The following is a 22474-nucleotide window of genomic DNA, read 5'->3' as shown; positions in this document are numbered from 1 at the left end:
TAAATAAAAATAGGCTATGGTTAGAGGAGAGGATCAGTTTACTGCCACCCTGCTGAGGTACATTTGACCACCAAAAGCAGGAAAGCTATTAGAATCCTGAATTAATGGGTAGAGTGGTTTTCAAACAAGATATTTTCATGATGGACACACTGTAGACTCAGCAAAGTTTCTCCTTCAAGAAAAATATAGCTTCTATTTCAAAGAGCTCTGATTAGGCCTAATACCATTAGGGAACCATCAAGGATTTGTGTTGTTGTTACTGCTTTTAACTATTGGTTACTTTCTAAACCAAAAATTGTGGGTAGTTAACTTGACCAACAGTCAAGTTCTAGGAATGCAGGAGCAAGTCCAAGGTACAGACGAGCTTCAGATGTGGACAGGCCTCAAGGAGTTGGGGAGCTTTTCAGGTTGCCAGGTCTTAGCCTTTCCTCTCATCACCATTATGCTATCATTACATACTAGTCTGGAACTTATAAATAAAAATTCATTTCCTTCATCACATCCCCCTTCCCCAAAAGCACCAAATACACCACCATTTTAGGGATCCTCAGTAAACTTTATTAGTGGCACTGTAAATCAATTACAATCAGAAACCAAATTAAACAAACCTACTAAACGAATAAACTCTCAACCATGGTTAACTGCTTGTAACATATCTGGCAAGTATCTGTTTAAAAAGTCAACAGTATCAGTTCCCCTTGCAAATTAATTACCAAAAATATAACTGTTTTCAATTTCCATAATACTTGAAAGTACAAATATAAATTAAATATGGTTCCAAAGACTACATACAACAAAACAGTCTATAAAACAAAGCTAATTGTAAAAGAATTGTTCAATTTACTTTGTACCATTTATTTCGTTATATAAAAGTATTTAAAACAGTATATGTTTTCTATATCATACATGGAAGTTCACATCCAGATGTCTTTTCTGTTAAATCCTTACTCTTTTTCCATTGTCAGAATCTTCATTTTCACTCTTGGCTACATTTCTCTTCCTTGGCAATTCTTTTTGTTACGCCACTGAAATATTTCTCACGGAAGGAATTATGACCTTGGTATGGGAGAAAGTGATCACTTAACAGATGTGAATACTGGTCCCGGTTCTGGTTGGTTGGAAAATATAAAAAACAAAGATGTCTGAGTTATTTCTTTAGTTAGCTTGAAACCAAGGCAGCCATTTACTTTAAGCAAAATCCCGCTCTCTGGTGCATGTTTGTTTTTCTTTATTATCTGAATTAGAAATACACCACCATTCTATATCTGTATCCTGCTTGGGTATCCAACAGTGTTCTCAATCAACTGCTTCACTTTGTGTGATCTGTACAACAATCCTCTGCACAAAGAGAGCAAATACTTTCACTGGGAAAACAGAGATCCAGGGAGGGCACAGAGAACAGCCCCAGGCAACACAAGTTCAGACAACCACATACATCTTCAGATCCACAGTTCAGCCGAAACTGAAATCACCCATGACAGTAAGAATCCTCACACATGGAAGCTTCCACTCCAGAGATATTTAACAGCAGTGATTTATGTAATGTCCTACAGATAGAGAAAACTATTTGGAGGCAAAACCATATTCAGTTCATGAAGTAAACTATTTCTGGCAACTTTACCACAGTAGATGAAGATAAAAGTTAAACAAGCGATTTCCACACTCTCAGACTTCAGAGGCAGGTAAGGACTAGCGCTCAGACTGATGTTTAGACACTGGAAATAGAAATCTGGGTTGGAAGGTTATATTTCAGCTTAGAAAATTGAGGGCTAATTAATCTTCCCCATTTCACTAGTCATCTCAAACTGTGAAAAAAAATCTAATTAGAAATAAAATCTCTCTTCCTATGTACTGTAAAATCAGATTCCATTGCATGTAAATTGATGTGATTTTGACAACAGATATAAAGACATAATTAGAAAATATGAAGCCTAATTTTTTATCCTGGTTTCGGTATCAGAATGGTATCTACAAATATATCTGGAATATAACAATCTTCATATATTTTTATATTTTTCCTTATTCCTGTATGAAATGAGTATCTTCATCCTTTTCTTCATACCTAATATTTAATAAAGCCTAGGTGTAGCCCAAATAAAATTATGTTGGCTGACTTGTTTATTCAGAAACTATTTTGTCACAGAATTTCTTTTTAAATCACACAAAATCCAAACTGTTAAACATGTCCAGATTTCCTGATTCATTAAAAAAAGCAAAGAAAAAAGGCCTTCATTGTGGTCCCCTTCTGCCATTCTGTGCTGCAGCCTGCAGGGTTCCATTTCACGTATCCACTGGATTCTGTACGCACTCTGTTCCTAGGAATTTTGTTGGTTCATTTCTCTTGCTCTCTTTGCTGTGAGGGCTTCATTCTCTTGTGAGTGTCTTTATTATCTTTTTCATGGTCTCAGGAAGAAGGTGGGACAACCCGTATTGTCAGCCCATCGCCTTGGACTGGAACCCCTTTCCCACACTCCTGCTGTGCACACTAGCTCCCCATTTGCTGAGTACTTCAGCAAGCTCTGAAGGGGATTATTGTACAGAAAATACTACCCTATAAGATTGTAAAAAGTTACAACTTGTGCTTCTCGGCACAAGCAGAAAAACTACCATGCCTGAGGCACTTTAACTGTGTAACCCAATAAGAAGAGGTATAGGGCTACTTATGTGCAGGCACTGTTCCAAGTACTTTATATACACTGACTTATTCAATCCTTACAATAACTGTGTGAGAACAGTACTGCAATTGTCTCCATTTTACAGATGAGGAAACTGAGGCACAGAAAGGTTAACTAACCTGCCCAAGGTCACACGACTCGAGTAAAAATAAATGAGATTCAAATTTTGAGCCCTTAACCTTTATGCCTTCTTGCTTATCAAAAAAACATAAACCATAAGAATAAAGGTGGAGTACCAAATTTAGAAAATAGTAGCTACTTAAATTTTATGACACTAAGTACATTACATACTTCTGCAAGTGCATGAAAACATCCCAGTGGTTACTAACTCCAGGCTATGTAATTTGCAAAAGATGAAAGATAAAGTTTATCAGATCAACCTGTAGGTACATAATTAATGAACACCTAATGAAACGTAGCATTTACTAGATATTTATTATGGGCCCCAAACTACACAAATGTTTTATATGAACTACCTAATATAAACTCATCTTCTCTAAGAGATAAGTACACTATTAACATCCATTACAGCTGAGGAATTATAGAGTACAGGCCCAAGATAACAGAGCTGGTAAGTGGCAGAGTTAGGATTTAAACACAGGTCCATTTGACCCCTGATACCATACTCTTAACTATAACACAATGAGGTTTTCTCCAAGAGTTAACTTTTTCCTCAACTCGAGAAGGAGTATCTCTGGCAATAAATAGGCGATAAACTAAGGCTTTGATAGCTAAGCGGCCTACCCACAAAGCAACAGAACTAGATCAGAAGTACTATTAACTTCGTTCTGGCCACTAAGAGGATTATTTCAATGACACAAAATCTTTATAGCAGGAGGACAAATAAGGAGCCACGAGGATGCCTGAGGGATACCATACCCCCAGGGGCACAGTGGACTTCAGAGGAGGACTCTGGTCTGGTCCACATCTCAAGACTGTACGCGGGGCAGCAGCAATACAGAACAACGTTCCAGCACTTAACCTTGGCTTGTGCATTTCAACTTTCATCAAAAGTCTGACTGAAGGGTCATCTGAAAGGAAGGGACATGCCATTCGACTACCCTCCAACTTCTGTCCTTCTATCAAGAAAGATCGCTAGAAAACCTGTCCACTTCCTGAGCCACACTAGCTCACTCCTGGCAGAAATGTTGCTTGGCTATTTAAAACTCTGTCCAGATGTCGACATCTCCTGCTGCTTTACTCCTCCCCACAGCTCCCTGCATCACTCTCTACCTAGACATGGAAATCAGAAGCCTGGGTCAAATGCCTCTCCCTTTTCCTGTCACATTCAGTCAGTCCGAAAATCTTTGATTCTCCACCCTAAATGTCTCAAATCCACTTCTCTTCACGACAACTCCAGTACTGGCATCTAAACTTCCTCATCTCTCCTCTTTTTCCCCTCAATGGCCAGTTGCCCTCTCTCCAGTGGCTCCCTCTCCAGTCTATTTTCCTTACTGAGACTAAACTCAACTTGTTAAAATGCAAATCTAATGTGCCAGCATTCCTGGTTAAAATCCACATGGGTTCGAACATTCCCCAATTCTGAGGCTTTCCCCTTAATGTCTGGGAGTTGGACTCAACTGCACATCAGTTTGCTGAACGTCCTCTCAGTTTCCTCTCCCACACAGGAGGAATCACAACACCAGCTGGCAGTGAGGTCCTTCCCAGCTCTGCCTTCTGTCTTCTCTTATCCCTGTGACGCCTCCAGGCCATGCACGACCACCTCTATGTTGAAATGCACGGCAGACTACTTTGGGGAATGTTTTGGAGCACGCAGTGGTGAGGAGGACAAGATAGATTCCAGCATGCGGGCTCAGTAGGCAGCTGAGGACGGGCTGGAGACTGACGCAGGCTCAACTGGTAATGGGCCTAGACAACCATGCTGCCAAGGACGCAGTGCACCTGAGGAAGCAGGGCGTACAGAACACAAAAGCTGAAACACAGTGGGAAATAGGCTTCCTCACAGACCAACGAGACAGCTTAACAAAACATCTGGCCTTTGACCTAAAGGATATAAAAAAGACAAACTGGTGATAAAGAGCAGAGAATATGATGATCAGAGTAAGGGACTGGAAATGAACAGCAGGAGCCTGGAAGATCCCATAGCAGTAATTAAAACCTATACTAATTAATGGCTATCGAGAAAACATATACTACCTATGACATACTTATCTGGGTAGTTTAGATCACAAGATTTCCTCAGAATAGAGTAAAAGTAAAATAAGCTCCTAACAGACATTGTGTTCAGTGGTACAGAGACCCAGTGGCAGAGAAATACGTGCGACTGGAAAAGTTAGGAACGTCTATAACCTTAGAAATGCAACCTCTGGAGGGGGGGAAAAATCCCTATTCATCTTTATCTCTCAGGGAGTAGGGAATAATTGGTATAAGGAATGCATATGGGTCCTGTGCTGGAATGCCTCCTTCTACAAGGCTGATTGTGAAATAAAACATTTGTAACAAAAACTCCTGGAGAACCCAAAAATTCCAAATCCCTTGTGCAGTCAGAGATCTGGGAAGAGCCGTTCCAGTAGCGAGCAGCCTAAGTCCCGCTTCAGGGTAAGCGAGACACTCCAGGGACTTGGGCTACCGTTTTCACCTAAGTGGAAAAGTCATGGTTCATAAATGTTCCATATGAAACATTTAGTATATCTATAGTCACCACGTATTATATCAGACATGTAAGTATCATATACCTATGAATAATACACACTTAAAATATACCCTTTCCATAAAAAATATACTATTTGCAACTGCTCAGAATTTAAGTTACCTTGACGCTGAAGAAAATGGCAAACTCGGTAGGTTTTTTTCTTTTTTCTCTTTCATCCTATCTTTAGTTTATCAGGGCTCACACTTGAGATGATGATATTCAACTCTACATATTTTTCATCACCTTTTCATGCTCTTCTCTATTCACATTCCCTGCCCATCTCAACCAAGAATATCTGCAGATTTTTTTTTCAACTCCATATCTCGAAGGTCCAAAGTGTTTACTTAAAAGGAGAAGAGTATCCTCAAGCAACACAACCACTGATGTCCCTCATAACTCAAGCTTGCGACAGTGTCCGACTTCTGGTTTCTCTAACACTTTCAAACCTGCCTATCACTATCAGTCATCATATCACCTAAGTAGCATAAAGTCTGAGTCCTGCCAATTTTTAGTAAGCAAGAAATGCTTCATGGAAAATTAAAACACACAAAGAATTAGGAAATGCCCAGAGAGAAAATTATGGCAGTGAATGATTACAGGTTACCTTTCCCAAATTTAACTAGTAGTTAGTAGTAACCTACTAGTAGGTTAGTAGTTACAGGAGATATGAATAAATTATTAAGATTATTGATTACACTATGTTTTAGACACTCACCATTTTTAAAATTTCATTATTGAAGCACAGTGTATATACAGTATCAGGTGTTTCAGGTTTCAGGTGCATGAGTTTCAGGTGTACAACACACTGATTCAGCAATTCCATATATTACTCAATGCTCATCACAATAAGTGTAGTCACCATCAGTCACCACAAAACATTAACAATATTATTGAGTATACTCCCCACACTGTACACGTCCTCACTGCCATCTCTTACTTATATCTAGAAGTTTGTACTTCTTAATCCCCTTCACCTATTTTGCTCATCCCCCCACCCACTTCCCCTCAGGTAACCACCACTTTGTATATTTGTTTTTTGGATTCAACGTATAAATGAAATCATATAGTGTTTGTCTGTGACCTATTTCACTTAGCATGATACCCTCTAGGTCCATCCATGTTGTTCACAAATGGCAAGATCTCATCCTTTCTTATGGCTATCCATTGTGCATATATATCTTCTTTATTCGTTCATCTATTGATGGACTCTTAGATTGCTTCCGTGTCTTGGTTATTGTAAATAATGCTACAATAAACACAGGGGTTGCATATACTTTTCAAATTTGTTTTTGTTTTCTTCAGGTAAATACCCAGTGGTGGGATTATTGGATCATACGGTATTCCTATTTTTAATTTTGTGAGGAACCTCCATATTGTTTTCCACAGTGGTTGCACCAATTTACATCCCTACCAACAGAGCACGAGGGGTCCCGTTTCTCCACATCCTCGCCAACACTTGTTATTTCTTGTCTTTTTGATACTAGCCATTCTGACTCGTGTGAGGTGATATCTCATTGTGGTTTTGATTTGCATTTCCCTGAAAATTAGTGATGTTGAACATCTTTTCATATGTCTGGTGGCCATCTGTATGTCTTCTCTGGAAAATGTGTATTCAGGTCCTCTGCCCATTTTTAATCAGATTGCTTGTGTTTTGTTTTTTTCATTTTGTTTTGTTTTGTTATTTTTGTTTTTTGGTGTTGAGCTATAGAAGTTCTTTATATACTTTGTATATTAACCCCTTATTGAACATATCATTTTTTATAACAGAGTTTCTACAGGAAAATTTGTACTAGTCTCAGATGGCTACATAATGGAAATATACTGCTTTCAGACCTATCATTTAACCCTGTAAGACAAACAGCATAAATATGACAATACACAAATTCTGATTCAAGAAAGAACTTATATTTACAACTATGTGTTTTACAAAAGTGAATTATTTTTTGCATCTTTTCCTAGAAGATTGTTATCTAAATTTTGCAGATAAGGAAATGGAGGCTGAAAGAGTTTAAATAATCTGCCACCGATAAACCAGTAAGTAGCATTTGTAGAACTGTAGCCTAGACCAGACTTCAAAGCCCATGCTTTTTCCATTACACTTCTTTTCTTAGTGGAAATTATATCAAAACAATGGCTAAAGAGTTAACTTCCCACATGGTAGATCAGTGGGTCATTCAAAATGGAATTTGACATTTAGAAGACATTCCTTACAGAACAGCAACATTATGGTAGCACATATTTCTGATCTAAACTTTTAGACAGAACCCCTTTAACCACTGTCCTATCAGTGGTTAGCCAATTTCCTGTCCTATCAGTACTGCTAATTCTAAACATAAACCACTTGAAGAATTTTAACACACTTGCCAAAGAAACCAAAGGAAGACTTACAACCGGTAGTGTACTTTTATGTGTACACTGCCCTCTGCTGGCTGAAGTAGGTAAATCCTTCTCTAGAGTACTTCCTAATGCGGGTAATGGCAGCTTAAAGCCCAACTGACAGTCAGTCAGTCCCTCACTGTGAGTTCTGCTTGCTGTAAACACCTACAGTCACAGAGCACCAACATGATCGGGATGGCCATTTTACTTCAGGAAACATCAGCATTTATCCACACCGTTTCATTTTTTAAAGAATGATGTGGAAATATAGAAATACATATCCTCTTTGGTGATTCTAAAATGTATCACTTTGTCATCTATGCCAGACCTAGAACTGTAAATTATTCTCTAATAAAAGAAAGAAAAAGTACATAAACTAGACATTGTTCAAGTTAATCCTTATTCAAGTTAATTATTTTTTACAACTCTACATAAAAAGGAGTAAAATAACAAAAAAGACATTGAAAGTACTTCAGCCACTTACAATTTATTTTAATCTAAATGGGAACAAATTCTCAAGAAAACAAAATTGTATGTTTTGCAGTAACTTTTGAAATGGACACTTTAAATGGAACTAATGACACCCTGAATTATACTGAGAATACACACATGTAAGAGTATTTCTCAAACGGAGCCTCACAAACTGCTCAGACTTTAAAGGAACTAAAGTTTCTTCACTGAGAAGTCCACATAGGTAACACTACCCTTCTAGTTACTGCTTTCTCCCCGAAACTTGCCATTCTTTATTATCATCTCCTCCGCAAACAGCAGGAAGGTGTAAGGATTTTCCACAATATGGTGATTCGGCTGCTTGTTTGGTTTGTTTCTCGTGAGAAATGAAGCCTAGGTACCAGGGGACTGAAATGTTTTTGTAACACTTATTTTTGAAGAGTGATGTCAGGGTAATGACAAAATCCCATGTACTTTCAAAGAGAAAACTTTTAGTTAGCCATAACTGTTCTTTCTCTTCCTTCAAATGGATGATTTAAATATTGCTGAATTGGATTGTTTTTATTCTAGAAAGGCCCCAAAATAATCCCTGAACAATTACTATTCATTAAGTATTTGTTGAGTTGAGCAAAACAGGCAAGATCTGTGAATTCACAGGGCTTATATGCTAGTAGAAGACAGACATTAAAGACTGTCTACCCAAACATATACTTACAAACCGTGATTAAACACTGGGAAGAGTTACCATAATATGAGACACCCAGCTAGATGGGGTGAAGATGGGGTGAAGAGTATGGACAAAAAAAGCTTCCCTAAGGAAGGAGCATTTATCTGAGACCTAAGAGTCTCAGGTGAGAGGGGATAAGAGAGGAAACACAATGTGAGAAGACTCTGAAACTAAAAAGAGATAAATACATTCTGGGAACTGAAAACATGCCAGTGTGGCTAACGCCTGGTATACAAAAGCGAAGGCGACACACAATGAAATGGCTGAGACAAGCCAGAAATAGATCAGTCTGGCCTTAAGGTTATGTGAAAGATTCTGAATTTTATTTTAAATTCCACAGAAAGTCATTGATGACTTTTAAGCAGGGGAGCTCCACTATCTATTTACATTCTGGAGTCAGACACACTACCAATGCGTCATGAGATCACAGGTAAGAGCTTACCTATTTACATTCTTAAAGATCCTCTGGCTACTGCATAGGAAATATAACAGCAGGAGAAATCACAGAAGCAGGGAAACCAGTTGGGAGACTATTTCAATAGCCCAGGAAAGCACTGTCCTCATGTGAAAGGGGGAAAAAAAATTCAAGAAAACTATCATCCACTCATCTCAAGCCAGATTTCTGGACGCTACCTTAACTCCTGTTGCCCTCAGCCCAATTATACAATCAGTAATCAAATTCTGTCATGTCTACCTCCCTCCAAACTCTTAATTCTATTAACTCCTCTACAATCTCTTCTACCCTTCTTAGTTTACAGCTTCATCATCTTTGCACCACCATGTCAGAAGCCTCTACATTGCTACCACAGGTATCTTTCCACAACTCAAACTTACCTGCATATTAAAGCCCAGGTGACTTTCATAAAACACGAACTTCTGCCACTCTCCTAACATCCCTCATGGGCTTGCCATCACCAAAAGGATCAACTCGAAGTTCTTTAGTATGTAAAGACCTTCAACACTAAGCATTCTTTGGTTTTCAACTTCCGCTCCAACCATTCCTCCCCCAAATACTTAGTATTTCAGTCGTGCTAAAATACTTCAGGGCTCCCTGAATGGTCCACAACCCCTCTCATGCCTCTGTACCTTTGCTTAAAATGTTGGCTTCCTCTCTCTCTCTCTCTCTCTCTTTTTTTTTTTTTATGTTATTTATTTTTGAGAGAGAGAGAGAATGAGCAGGGGAGGGCAGAGAGAGAGGGAAACAGGATCTGAAGCGGGTTCCACACTGTCAGCACAGAGCCCGACGTGGGGCTCGAACTTGCAAACCTTGGGATCATGACCTGAGCCAAAGTCGGAGCCTCTCAGGCACCCCAACTGGCTTCCTCTCTTGACAAGCACCATTTCCTCAGGTAGATGCTCTCCGGTGTTCACATAGCACCTCGCACAGGTCACTACAGAACCGAACATATGAGATTGGGATGGGTTGGGTGCCCACTTCTCTCACTGTGCAAGTACTCTAAGGATAAGGACTATGACTTAGTCTCTTTAGCCTCATCACCTTACACAAATGGTCCCATAAACACAGGCCGAGTGATGAAAGCCAGGCCTTTCCCCTTAGGGAACATGTAATCAAGTCCAGAAAAGAAAACATACAAAAATATGAGAAGTACATGAATATAAAAATCATTAAAAGACACAGTTTTCTTACTAATTTCTGACAGCACCTTTTCCAAAATTTCACCTGTCCTCAAGACCTTAGATTACTATGTTTATTCACTCCCAGCAAAAACTTAAAACCTCCTTTACAGAGAAACAATGAGTCATCAGGTAGGAGTTTCTTCAACTTCCTTGCCCCACCATCCTCTACTATAAACAATCCCCTAACTTTACCTCTCACACCATCCCCATCCACATTCTGAGTAAGGCCAAAGTTCTCTCTCACTGTGTCCTTTTACTGCCAAAAGAGTTACTTTTATAGAAACCCCCAAACTTTGATGAAAATATCTGAGAGGTAATCATCAATGTATAAAATTACCATTTAAAAATAAGGGATTTCCCCTAGAAAAGTGTGAGTTTGGAGATGAAATTGCAGAAGTTCTACAGCCATTCAGAAGAAATCCAAATGGCTTCTATTATAATTACAGGTTAGGTTCAAGTTGTCCTTTTACTTACTGACAGTTCCTGATAATGAGATAATGATTTCTTCTACCTCACTAGTATTAACCTTAAGCCATTTATATTCTCAGAGTGACAGTAGTTTATACAAAACAGCAGTTTCATTGCAAACAACAGAGTACAAATGGCTTATGAAACTTATTCTATGATAAGTGAAAACCAACAATGCTGTCATCGTAGTGAAAGCCACCAAACTAACAATGCTCATCTGATTTTGTCAAGAAAGACTCACTCCTGTATTCCTGAAACAGATTAAAGCTATGATACACATTCTTACATAAGGTGAGAGGAAGAAGGCAAAGAGATGGAAGAGAAAAACATTGGGTAGATTTCCTTTCTTGTAATCAGTAGAGTGAAATGAAAGGTAAATGACAGTGTTGAATCTAACAGGCCTCAGTTCAGCTTCAGGGTAATTACCCATGTCCGGCTTTTGTTTAAAAATCCTGCTCCCCTTATCAAAGCTTCCCACTGTTCTACATCTGGTACTGGACAGTAGCTATAGAAACCACTTGTGCTAAAGTTATACAACTATAAACAGCACTAGGCCATTTCCAAACCAAGGACAAGCAGGTCAAAAGTCTGGCATCCAATACTATTAAGAGAAACCTCTAACATTATTCTTAATGGGAACAAGGTAAGGTTGGAAATCTTCATCCCTAAATTAGGTATTCATATATAATCTGTACTTGTAAAAAATTTCATTACTTTGCAAGATATTAAGTTACCTAAAGTCTATTAAAATACTTTAATGCATATTAAAATATTCACTGAGTTCTGAAAATGAGTAACATTTAATGATTCAACTTTGATATCCGGCACTCAACACATAACTTCTTTCTAACTGTAAAAAGACCATCATGGATATTTAAGCTATTAGGATGATACAGTCCTATAAGTACTTTTTTTATTTAAAAAAACTGTTTAATGTTTATTTATTTCTGAGACAAAGAGAGAGAGACAGAGTATGAGCAGGGGAGGGGCAGAGAGAGAGGGAGACACAGAATCCAAAGCAGGCTCCAGGCTCTGAGCTGTCAGCACAGAGCCTGACATGGGGCTCAAACTCGTGAACTGCGAGATCATGACCTGAGCCAAAGTTGGACACCTAACCAACTGAGCCACCTAGCAGTCTCTAAGTAGTTTCTACATGCCTACCACTAAAAATACATTAACTTTATAAAATTCAAAACTTAACTTCGAATGTTAAAATAATACAGGGCCAACACACCAGGTAAAAATGTTATGACAACTTACTAGTTACTATATCTAAAATACTTAATAAAAACTAAGTAAGTCAGTAGCAAAGGATGAAAAATAGAGCAAAATATGCATTGGCATGCACACACATACTCTTCCACTTTAAACTGGAGACTATTCTTCTCCTAGTTGATTTTTTTAAATTGTCACAACCCATTATGAGAAAAATTAACAAAAATACACATGCATTTATGTAAAGATAAAAAAAAAAAGCAAAATTACTTGGCTTATGGATCATTTCAATACCAGTGATAGTATGATGGAAAGCAAGAAAGTGATTACCATATTAGTCAGATTAGTGGTTATACCTGCAAGCGAGGTGTTTAGGATCAGAAATAGAGGTGCTGACTGCTGTTTAACCCTGACCTTGGTGGTGGTTACACAGATGTTCACTTTATAATTATTCATTAAACTGCACACTAAGGTTTTAGGCAAAAAAATATGTTGAAAATCTCACAGTTGTATTCCTCATGGGTCATGGGGAGGGAAGAAGATGTATGTTCATGTTTGAATTTGAAAACCACTAGGAAGATAATTCTAAGTGTCGCATATAATAGAGGATAAAATACACACACACACACACACACACACACACACACACACACACACACACACAATACCAACTAGAATTGCCATTCACCAATTTTAAAGGAAGCCAGAGGATCATGCAGATTCCACACATAAATTTCCCATTTCCCTAAACCATTCATACCTTAGGACTCCCAGATTGTATTTTGCAACTGATCGCTAAGATTCTATAATATAATATCAGTATGTTAAAAACTGTTTTACTGTCATAGCTTGAAAATATGATCATTACAGTCAGAGCATAATGGCAGATGCTCTCTCTACCTTTAGAGAACTGCTTTTTCCTGCAAATAAAAGAGACATATCCTAGAATCCAGATATCTTAAATGATTACCTTCCTGGAGCAGGTAGGGGATAAACTTTTGCTTTTACTTGGTTTACCAGAAACAATTTAAAACCATTATGAGAGTATTAACAAAATATCCAGTTTGTTTGGCAAAACCACTTAGTTGCAGAAGTAGAGAAGAAAAAAATCAAATGATGACCTTTAACATTTAAATTCAAGGAAAAGTACCATTAGCAACTAACGTAAGTCATTCAGAACAAGATGAGACACGTAGATGACCATCGTCCTTAAAACTTAATTCAACATGACATGCAGCATCACCAGGCTTTTATCTACTTTTACAAGCCTTTTTCAAACATCAAGTCTAAACATAATTTATAGATAACCCAAATAGTTTCCTTCTGACTTACTACAAAAAATAATTTTTAAGAAGACTCTTCTTTCTTGGTCTTTCTCCCCCCACCCCCTCTCTTACATATGCATTTGATGGCAATGAACACTGTATCTTATTAATACAGACTTAAAGTTCATGTCTAACTGCCAGATTCTTACCAGATTCTAATTACCAGTGTCACCTGGTCTTATTTTTCCCACTGATAAATGAAGTAGTGTCTCCTTTCTACCAAGCATTATATGATTGAAATACTTCACACCTAATCTCTAATTTTTCATAGCTCTAATCAAAAGGAAAATATCCACTTTCCTGGCATGAGATAGGCAAAAAAACAAAAAAAAAAAACAAAAAAACAAAAAAAAAAAAACACAACTAAAATATTTCAGAAAGAAAGGCCAGCCCGGAGAAGCCATCTTTAATTCAAAGAGCTGCCAAAACGACTAACAGCACTAATCCTGAGAACAGATAAAGCATAACAAAATATGCACAAGCATTATGTCAGCAAAACACCAGTTTATGATTAGCAACACTATTAATCATTCTAATATGTAGACTACTTATGGCAAAGACTAATTTCTTCTACTTCAAGCCATCCCTAAGTCATTTTCTCAAAGAAGTGACCTTGGTGTCTCTTCCCTTCCTTCCTCATTTAAAACATGTTATATTAATGGTTCTCTCTCCATAGCTTCAAAATTTCTTGGTACTTAAGTCCCTCAGTTTTGGCCACCCTCCATTTTTTTTTTTTTTTTTTTTGGGACAGAGAGAGACAGAGCATGAACGGGGGAGGGGCAGAGAGAGAGGGAGACACAGAATCGGAAACAGGCTCCAGGCTCTGAGCCATCAGCCCAGAGCCCGACACGGGGCTCGAACTCACGGACCGCGAGATCGTGACCTGGCTGAAGTCGGACGCTTAACCGACTGCGCCACCCAGGCGCCCCGGCCACCCTCCATTCTGATTAATGAAGCATTCATCAGCTTCCTGTTAGTGGACTCTTCATTCAATCCAAAATTTAAAAAATGAACATTAACCCTCAGCACCTGTCACTATGACCTCCCAACATTCCCTATTTTAAATCATCTGAATTACACTGGCTAACTGTAAAATTACAGCTGATATACATAACTTTAGTCTAAATTAGTGTCCATATATCTATACTTCAGTACTTCCCAAATCACTATAAGGTATCAATCATGTCAGGTAAAGAAGCCACAAAACAAACAGGGCACCTGATGGCCCATTTAGTGCAGTGGCAACTTAAGATACTCTTTTTTTTTACACTTAAACATACTATAGAATAGACTTTAAAACCTGCATGTTTAAAAAAAAGATTTCAAGGAAGTCTCAAAATGGGCTACTTGGGTACTCTTTCATCTGTCCAAGTATACTGGTAGAAAAGGCGGACAGAGTGCTGTTACAGGTGACTTTCACTGAAGATATAACTATGACACTGCTATTACACTGGTCCGCTCTGGACACGTCTGAAAATCAGCATTCTTTTCCTAATGAGTTTTGTACGAGAAAAATGTTTTATAGAAGTAGCCACTGTGACCACAACTATATATTGCAGCATCGACTACATGCTGTATCAACAGGAAAAATGAGTTCTAGTAAAACAAATCACATTCTACCATGGCCCCATGAACAGTGAAGAAAAATGATCTTTAAAAGAAACTAGAAATATGCCACTCAATAGTATTTACCTTTTAACCTTAGCATATTCCAAAGGCAGAAACATGTTTTGGTAAAGAGGCAACATGATGCATAACAAAGGACAAAGAATTTCAAGTACAAAGAAGAGTTTTGGTCTCAACTGGGCCACTTCCCAGTCTCTAAAATTAGCAAAATAATGTGCTTAAATGGATCTGAAAGTTTTGTAAACAATAAGCAGCATAAAAGTGTTGTATATACATATGTGTTTATAGATACATGTAAGTATGTATATGTATATATATGTATATATACATACATAAGTGTATATATACACATATATATAAACACATATATACACACACCCTTTCAGAATATATCAACTGGGAATAATGGCTTCTCCTATCAGACATCTTCATTAATATGGGCAGTGAAAATTTTCTTCTTTGTTACTAATGCCCAATAAGCAAGTCTAAAAACTATAGTCAATAATGAAAAGACACAAAGTTTTATAAAATACCCACATTCTTTAGACAGTTTTTGCATTTATAACTTGTTTACATTCTAAAAGGGGAGGGGGAGGGGCGCCTGGGTGGCGCAGTCGGTTAAGCGTCCGACTTCAGCCAGGTCACGATCTCGCGGTCCGTGAGTTCGAGCCCCGCGTCAGGCTCTGGGCTGATGGCTCAGAGCCTGGAGCCTGTTTCCGATTCTGTGTCTCCCTCTCTCTCTGCCCCTCCCCCGTTCATGCTGTGTCTCTCTCTGTCCCAAAAATAAATAAAAAACGTTGAAAAAAAAAAAATTTTTAAAGGGGAGGGGGAGAACACTTTATAACAAAATGTATTAAGTAGGCCAAAAGTTAAACTGAGGTTAAACCTAACAAGTGACAAACCAAAAACACAGAGAGACAGTACACAAGAGTGTAAAAATCTACAATTAAGTCTTTCATTGCCAAAATCAACAACGCTGAACAAGACTGAGAATAATTTGTTAGATGCATATGAGAACAGTTTGACAATTTTATATCATCACTTGCATTATAAAGGACTAGGATCTTGCTGCAATTATACACAGTCCTCTTCGTACAAACAGGACATAGAAATGAAGTGATTAATTAAAAACCAAATGATTAATTTAACATGACAAAGTATTTTCAGTTATAGTACACTGCATACGAGTTAAAACTCACTGATCAAATTTGATCTTATAAAGTGAAGACTGCTTCAAGGCACCTGAGTGGCTCAGCTGGTTAGGCATCTGACTCTTGATTTCGGCTCAGGTCACAAGTTCGAGCCCTGTGTCAGGGTCTGTGCTGACAGTGTGAGCATGCTTGGGATTCTCTTTCTCCACTCCCACACTCACATGTACACATGCTCTCTCTCAAAATAAGTAAACATTTTAAAAAATAAATAAAATGAAGACTTTCAAAAAATTACTTGAGCATTAGGCTTTTCCCTTATTTTTTTAAATAAATTTGGAAAGGACAAGAGTAAAATAATAAAAACAACCAAACAAAAATTAACACTGCCTTTATAGGTTTAAAAATATCTAAGGTGAGTGCCTTTATTTATCATTTTTATGTAGAAGATTGTCAGAAACATCCTTAGATCATTCTTTATTTCTTCTTCCAAGCATCAAATAAACTGCTTAGAGAAATATTATAAATCTGATAAAAAATACTGGAAAAAAGATTTTCTTAAATAAATTAAACTTACAGGAAAGCAAATGTGACATTGTTGACAACAGGTCTCAATTTTGCCATTAAGATAGAAATGACTGGTGGGGCACCTGGGTGGTTCAGTCGGTTAAATGGTTTCAGCTCTTTGTTTCAGCTCAGGTCATGATCTCACAGTTTGTGGGTTCAAGCCCTGCATCGGGCTCTGCACTATCACCTTAGGATTCTCTCTCTCTGCCCCTCCTCTGCTTGCTCTCTCTTTCTTTCTGTCTCAAAAATAAGTAAATAAATTTAAATAAAAGAAAAAAAAGAAAAAGAACATTTAAAAAAAAGATAGGAATGCAAGCTGGTGCAGCCACTCTGGAAAACAGTATGGAGGTTCCTCAAAAAACTAAAAAGAGAACTACCCTACGACCCAGCAATTGCACTACTAGGCATTTATCCACGGGATACAGGTGTGCTGTTTTGAAGGGACACATGCAACCCCATTTTTATAGCAGCACTATCGACAATAGCCAAAGTATGAAAAGAGCCCACATGTCCATCGATGGATGAATGGATAAAGAAGGTGTGGTGTATATATACAATGGAGTATTACTCGGCAATCACAAAGAATGAAATCTTGTCATTTGCAACTACGGGGATGGAACTGGAGGGTATTATGCTAAGTGAAATTAGTCAGTCAGAGAAAGACAAAAATCACATGACTTCACTCATATGAGGGCTTTAAGAGACAAAACAGATGAACATAAGGGAAGGGAAACAAAATAATATAAAAACAGGGAGGGGGACAAAACAGAAGAGACTCATACATATGGAGAACAAACTGAGGGTTACGGGAGGGATTGTGGAAGAGGGGATGGGCTAAATGAGTAGGGGGCACTAAGGAATCTACCCCTGAAATCATTGTTGCACTAATTTGCATTGCTAACTAATTCGAATGTAAATTTAAAAAAACAAAACAAGTCAAAAGAAAAAGAAAAAAAAAAGACAGAAATGACTGGTTTATTATGTGACCCCATTAATGATTAAAGAATCCTTTCTCTATATTTTCCTCTGAACAATGTTTCAGGCCATCATAACCATTATATGGTCCAAGTACTATTTTTTTTTTTTTTTAATTTTTTTTTCAATGTTTATTTATTTTTGGGACAGAGAGAGACAGAGCATGAACGGGGGAGGGGCAGAGAGAGAGGGAGACACAGAATTGGAAACAGGCTCTGAGCCATCAGCCCAGAGCCCGACGCGGGGCTCGAACTCACGGACCGCGAGATCGTGACCTGGCTGAAGTCGGACGCCCAACCGACTGCGCCACCCAGGCGCCCCAGGTCCAAGTACTATTTATGGAGGCCAAAAAGAATGCTGATGTCATTCATTTTACTTTCTAACATCAAGACTTACAACTATAAAATCCACAGATAATATTTCTATTTTTTACATGTATTACTCATGTGCCTGGCACATAAATGTTAGTTACTATTACTATAACTCAAATAATTACATTAAGTGCTGTGATTTCTAAGAGCTGCAGTGTTACTAATTTATCAAATGCCTTACTTCCCTCAAAATACTAAAAGACAAACATATACATGAGAACTGACTGAGACAGCATGAAAAAAGCAGATTCTAACATACAACAGGCATTTTATTCACTGTGATAGATACTAGTAACTGTTAGTTATGGATGGAATTGTGTCCCCCCAAACTCATATACTAAAGCCCTTACTCCCAGAATAACTGTAGTTGGAGACTGGGCCTTAAAGGAGATGATTAAAGTTAAAGGACATGAGAAGGGTAGGGTCCTAACCCAACAGGGCCGATGTCCCTGTAAGTAGAGACAGACACCAAGAATATACACACACAGTGGATACAGCAAGAAGGAGGCTGTCTGCAGCCCAGCAAGACAGGCATCATCAGAAACCAAACCCGCTGGCACCTTGACCTCAGACTTCCAGCCTCCAGAACCGAGAAAATAAACTTCAGTTATTTAAGCCACTCAGTCTGTGGTATTCTGCTATATCAGCCCAAGCAGATTAACACAGAGTTCACTGAAAAAGTTGGTAAAAGCAGGAAAAAAATAAAAATGCTCTGTAAAAATACTGAATATCTTAACTTGAAAAACTGTATATTCATTTATCAATCTTTTGATATAGAATCAAAGATTTCCTACAAAGATTTCTAGTTTTGGCTTCTGTAAAATGATGCAAGAACTTAAAGACTCTTACAAAGCAATCTGGGTACAGAAACCTAGATTCGGATAGCTTTTTTCTAACCTTTTATACTCATCTCACCCATTCCCAGTCCAAGAGTTTTATTTAGCAACTCACTTTATCCCATCTTTCTAAAGTATTCCACTTAGCTTTTATTTATTTTTTTTATTTTTTTTTTTTATTTTTGGGACAGAGAGAGACAGAGCATGAACGGGGGAGGGGCAGAGAGAGAGGGAGACACAGAATCGGAAACAGGCTCCAGGCTCCGAGCCATCAGCCCAGAGCCCGACGCGGGGCTCGAACTCACGGACCGCGAGATCGTGACCTGGCTGAAGTCGGACGCTTAACCGACTGCGCCACCCAGGCGCCCCTCCACTTAGCTTTTATAGAAACGACAACTTTATTCTCACACTCACACTTCACTGGAATAACTAGCATTTAATTACATCACATAATTACCATAACAAATATAACCAGCATAAACAACTCACAAAACAAACACAACTGGCTCATGGAATACAGACAACTCAGCTGGTAGGTACAGAAGCATAGAGATATAATAGAGATCAAGCAACTCACCAGCTGGAAGTATGCAACATGTTACAGGCATAGGTGCTGGTGTTTTAGGACAAAAATGGCCAGTATTAGACAATCAATGGAGTTTGCCATGGAGGTTGGTTAAGAGGATTTCTATTGTATATCCAAATACATTTACCCATCAAAAAAACTGTCACTTCGGAATGTTGTCATCGTGCCAAACAATATGGAAACCCCTCTTTTAGAATTTCTGAATCTGCCTAATGTTTTAAATATTCAATGGTAGATCATCAATCTTGGAACAGGATTTGATTTCCAAAAAACAACAATTAGGTGATGGGTCTGCTATAAAATGTGAGCACCAAAGTCCAGTAATAAAATTCAAAGAAAAGCAAAGTGTCACTATATAGCAAAATAACTGTTTAATATTATTTCTTTAAATGTAAATCTAAAAATTTCAAGAATATGCTGAATAAGTACAACATAAATATAACAAGTACAAGATGCCACCCCAAGAATATCTATCATTTCAATATAAAATTCTGTTGTTTTAAAAATGACAACCACTTAGGGGCGCCTGGGTGGCTCAGTCAGTTAAGCGTCCGACTTCGGCTCAGGTCATGATCTCACGGTCCGTGAATTCGAGCCCCACATCGGGTTCTGTGCAACAGCTCAGAGCCTGGAGCCTGCTTCAGATTCTGTGTCTCCCTCTCTCTGACCCTCCCCCGTTCATGCTCTGTCTCTCTCTGTCTCAAAAATAAATAAACATTTAAAAAAAGACAACCACTTATATTAATTATATCTCATTTACCTATATATATATATGTATGTAAACACACACATATAACCCCGTTCCTGAGTGAACACAAATCAACTATTTATATACATAAATAACTTCATGTTAGGGGCGCCTGGGTGGCACAGTCGGTTAAAGCGTTCGACTTCAGCCAGGTCACGATCTCGCGGTCCGTGAGTTCGAGCCCCGCGTCGGGCTCTGGGCTGATGGCTCAGAGCCTGGAGCCTGTTTCCGATTCTGTGTCTCCCTCTCTCTCTGCCCCTCCCCCGTTCATGCTCTGTCTCTCTCTGTCCCAGAAAAAATAAATAAACGTTGAAAAAAAAAATTTTTTTTAAATAAAAAAAAAAAAATAACTTCATGTTCTGAAATGCCCCGATACTGAAGCCTGATTAATGAAGAAACTTTATGTCACACTGAATCTTATTTAGTAATTAAAATAAATCACTAAAGTTTGTGCATAAAGAAGTAACATAATGGATGCAGTGTTTTAGAAAGTCATTTAACAGTTAAGAACTAGAGGTGTGAAAAATGGAAAAGAATAATTTAGGAAACAACCAGAACAAACGAGGTATATGATAGTAAGAGTCTAAATTAGAGACAGATAGCAAATGGAAATTAAAAGGACAAAGGACAAAAACAAGAAGTCTATAATAATATATTCAAAAAGCACTTTACAAATATTAGTTTTCATTACTGTGAAAGAATCCATAAGCTGTAAATCAGATGAAAAAAATCAAATGCAGAGTAGAGGTGAGTATGACAAAATCTTCGGGCAGTAACACTGTTCTTTCCTGCTTATTATACAGATCAAAAACAAAGATGGGACACACTCAAGGTTAGTGAATTTTGGAAAGCTGTGGTTGTCAATCCAGATAAGTATAGCTGAAGGAGCATGTTGTAGATTTAATTAAGCTTCATTATGAAGCATTATTCATATCAATTCTGATCTGGATATGAAATAACAGATGTTTTGTTCTTCTCAAGAATTGTGTGTGTGTGTGTGTGTCAGAAAGAACACATGCATTGAGTCCTAACAGATGAGAGAAAATGACTTTGTCCATTATATAAAGTGACTTTTTCTTTGCAGAATAGTCTTCAATCAAGTAGGTTCTGCTTTGGAGGAAAAACGGTAACTAGTAGATTGCTAGTTAGACAATAGTTGTTTAATTAAGTGTGCTGTTTTTCTTTGTTTAACTGCATTCGTGACAAAGATGAGAAGTTAAAGTCAACTTCTATTTCTACTCTGCTATTTAACTTCTATATCCAATTCCTACCCTCTAAATCTCACCAAATGTCACAAAACTCTTGAACTTCAAACTCAATTACAGGAAAACTATAAAATTCTCTTTTGGATTCTTCCAGAATTTATCCAAAAAATACTAGGATAATTTACCTCAAATGTCTTCACCTTTTCCATGGTTATCAAGCGCCTTGATGTGTGACTGGAAAGCTTCTGCTCACAGTTGCTAATGAGTTGCAGGCAAGGGTGCCAGGGTACCATCTCCTCAGTGTATCTGAAGAAAGCACAGCTGACTTTTAGGAACACTCATATGTGCACCCCACACAGGATCGTCACGGGGTTATCCAGTGTGGTATGGATGTCCTCCCACTCCCCGCTCTACATATTTTATTTTACATATACTGACTATATAATCCATAAACAAACATTTTACAAAGTACTTTAATATTACATCTGAAAAAAGCAGTTTAATTTTTCTTTACCTGTGGCCTGACACTAAGAGACAGTGAAAGAATGTTTTACAGAAGAACACAAAGCATTTAACGATTTGACGTTAACAAGACAAGGATTCCACCCTAAAGGGTCCCACAAGAGCACAAAAGACAGAAATATATTCTGTAACAAACAATCCCTTGATATGCATGAGGGACTGACTCATCTGGAGATTTTTATGAATTCCCAAAGAATGAAGTCTACTCGGCATATATAAAATGAAGTGCTCCTGCAAAATTTTAATGGCATCTTGAGATCTCTATTACCTTTGTAAATACAGGAAAAGTTATTTGTAAGATTATTCAAATAAACTAGCAATAAAATAAGCACCACATGGTCACCTTAACCATGGAAGAAATCA

At 37.9% G+C, this 22474-nt stretch overlaps 1 protein-coding gene across 3 annotated transcripts in view; it reads right to left on the bottom strand.

Annotated features, from left to right (window-relative positions):
* Positions 1–535: 535 nt before the first annotated feature.
* The window catches only part of TRMT11 (tRNA methyltransferase 11), a 59419-nt gene continuing 37480 nt past the window's right edge, over positions 536–22474 (bottom strand). For all 3 annotated transcript variants that reach the window (XM_040474566.1, XM_040474565.1, XM_040474567.1), the window contains 2 exons: positions 21775–21895; positions 536–1108 (listed from right to left, as the gene is read on the bottom strand). In XM_040474566.1, the coding sequence (XP_040330500.1) occupies positions 977–1108; positions 21775–21895 (253 nt within the window). In that variant the 3' untranslated portion in view covers positions 536–976. The remainder of the gene's footprint in view (positions 1109–21774; positions 21896–22474) is intronic.

Source organism: Herpailurus yagouaroundi, unplaced genomic scaffold (genome assembly GCF_014898765.1).
Source record: "Herpailurus yagouaroundi ecotype Mexico unplaced genomic scaffold, PumYag 139, whole genome shotgun sequence".
Classification (NCBI taxonomy): Eukaryota; Metazoa; Chordata; class Mammalia; order Carnivora; family Felidae; genus Herpailurus; species Herpailurus yagouaroundi.
Note: the sequence above shows the minus strand (reverse complement) of the source record. Positions and strands in the feature narration are given on the sequence as shown.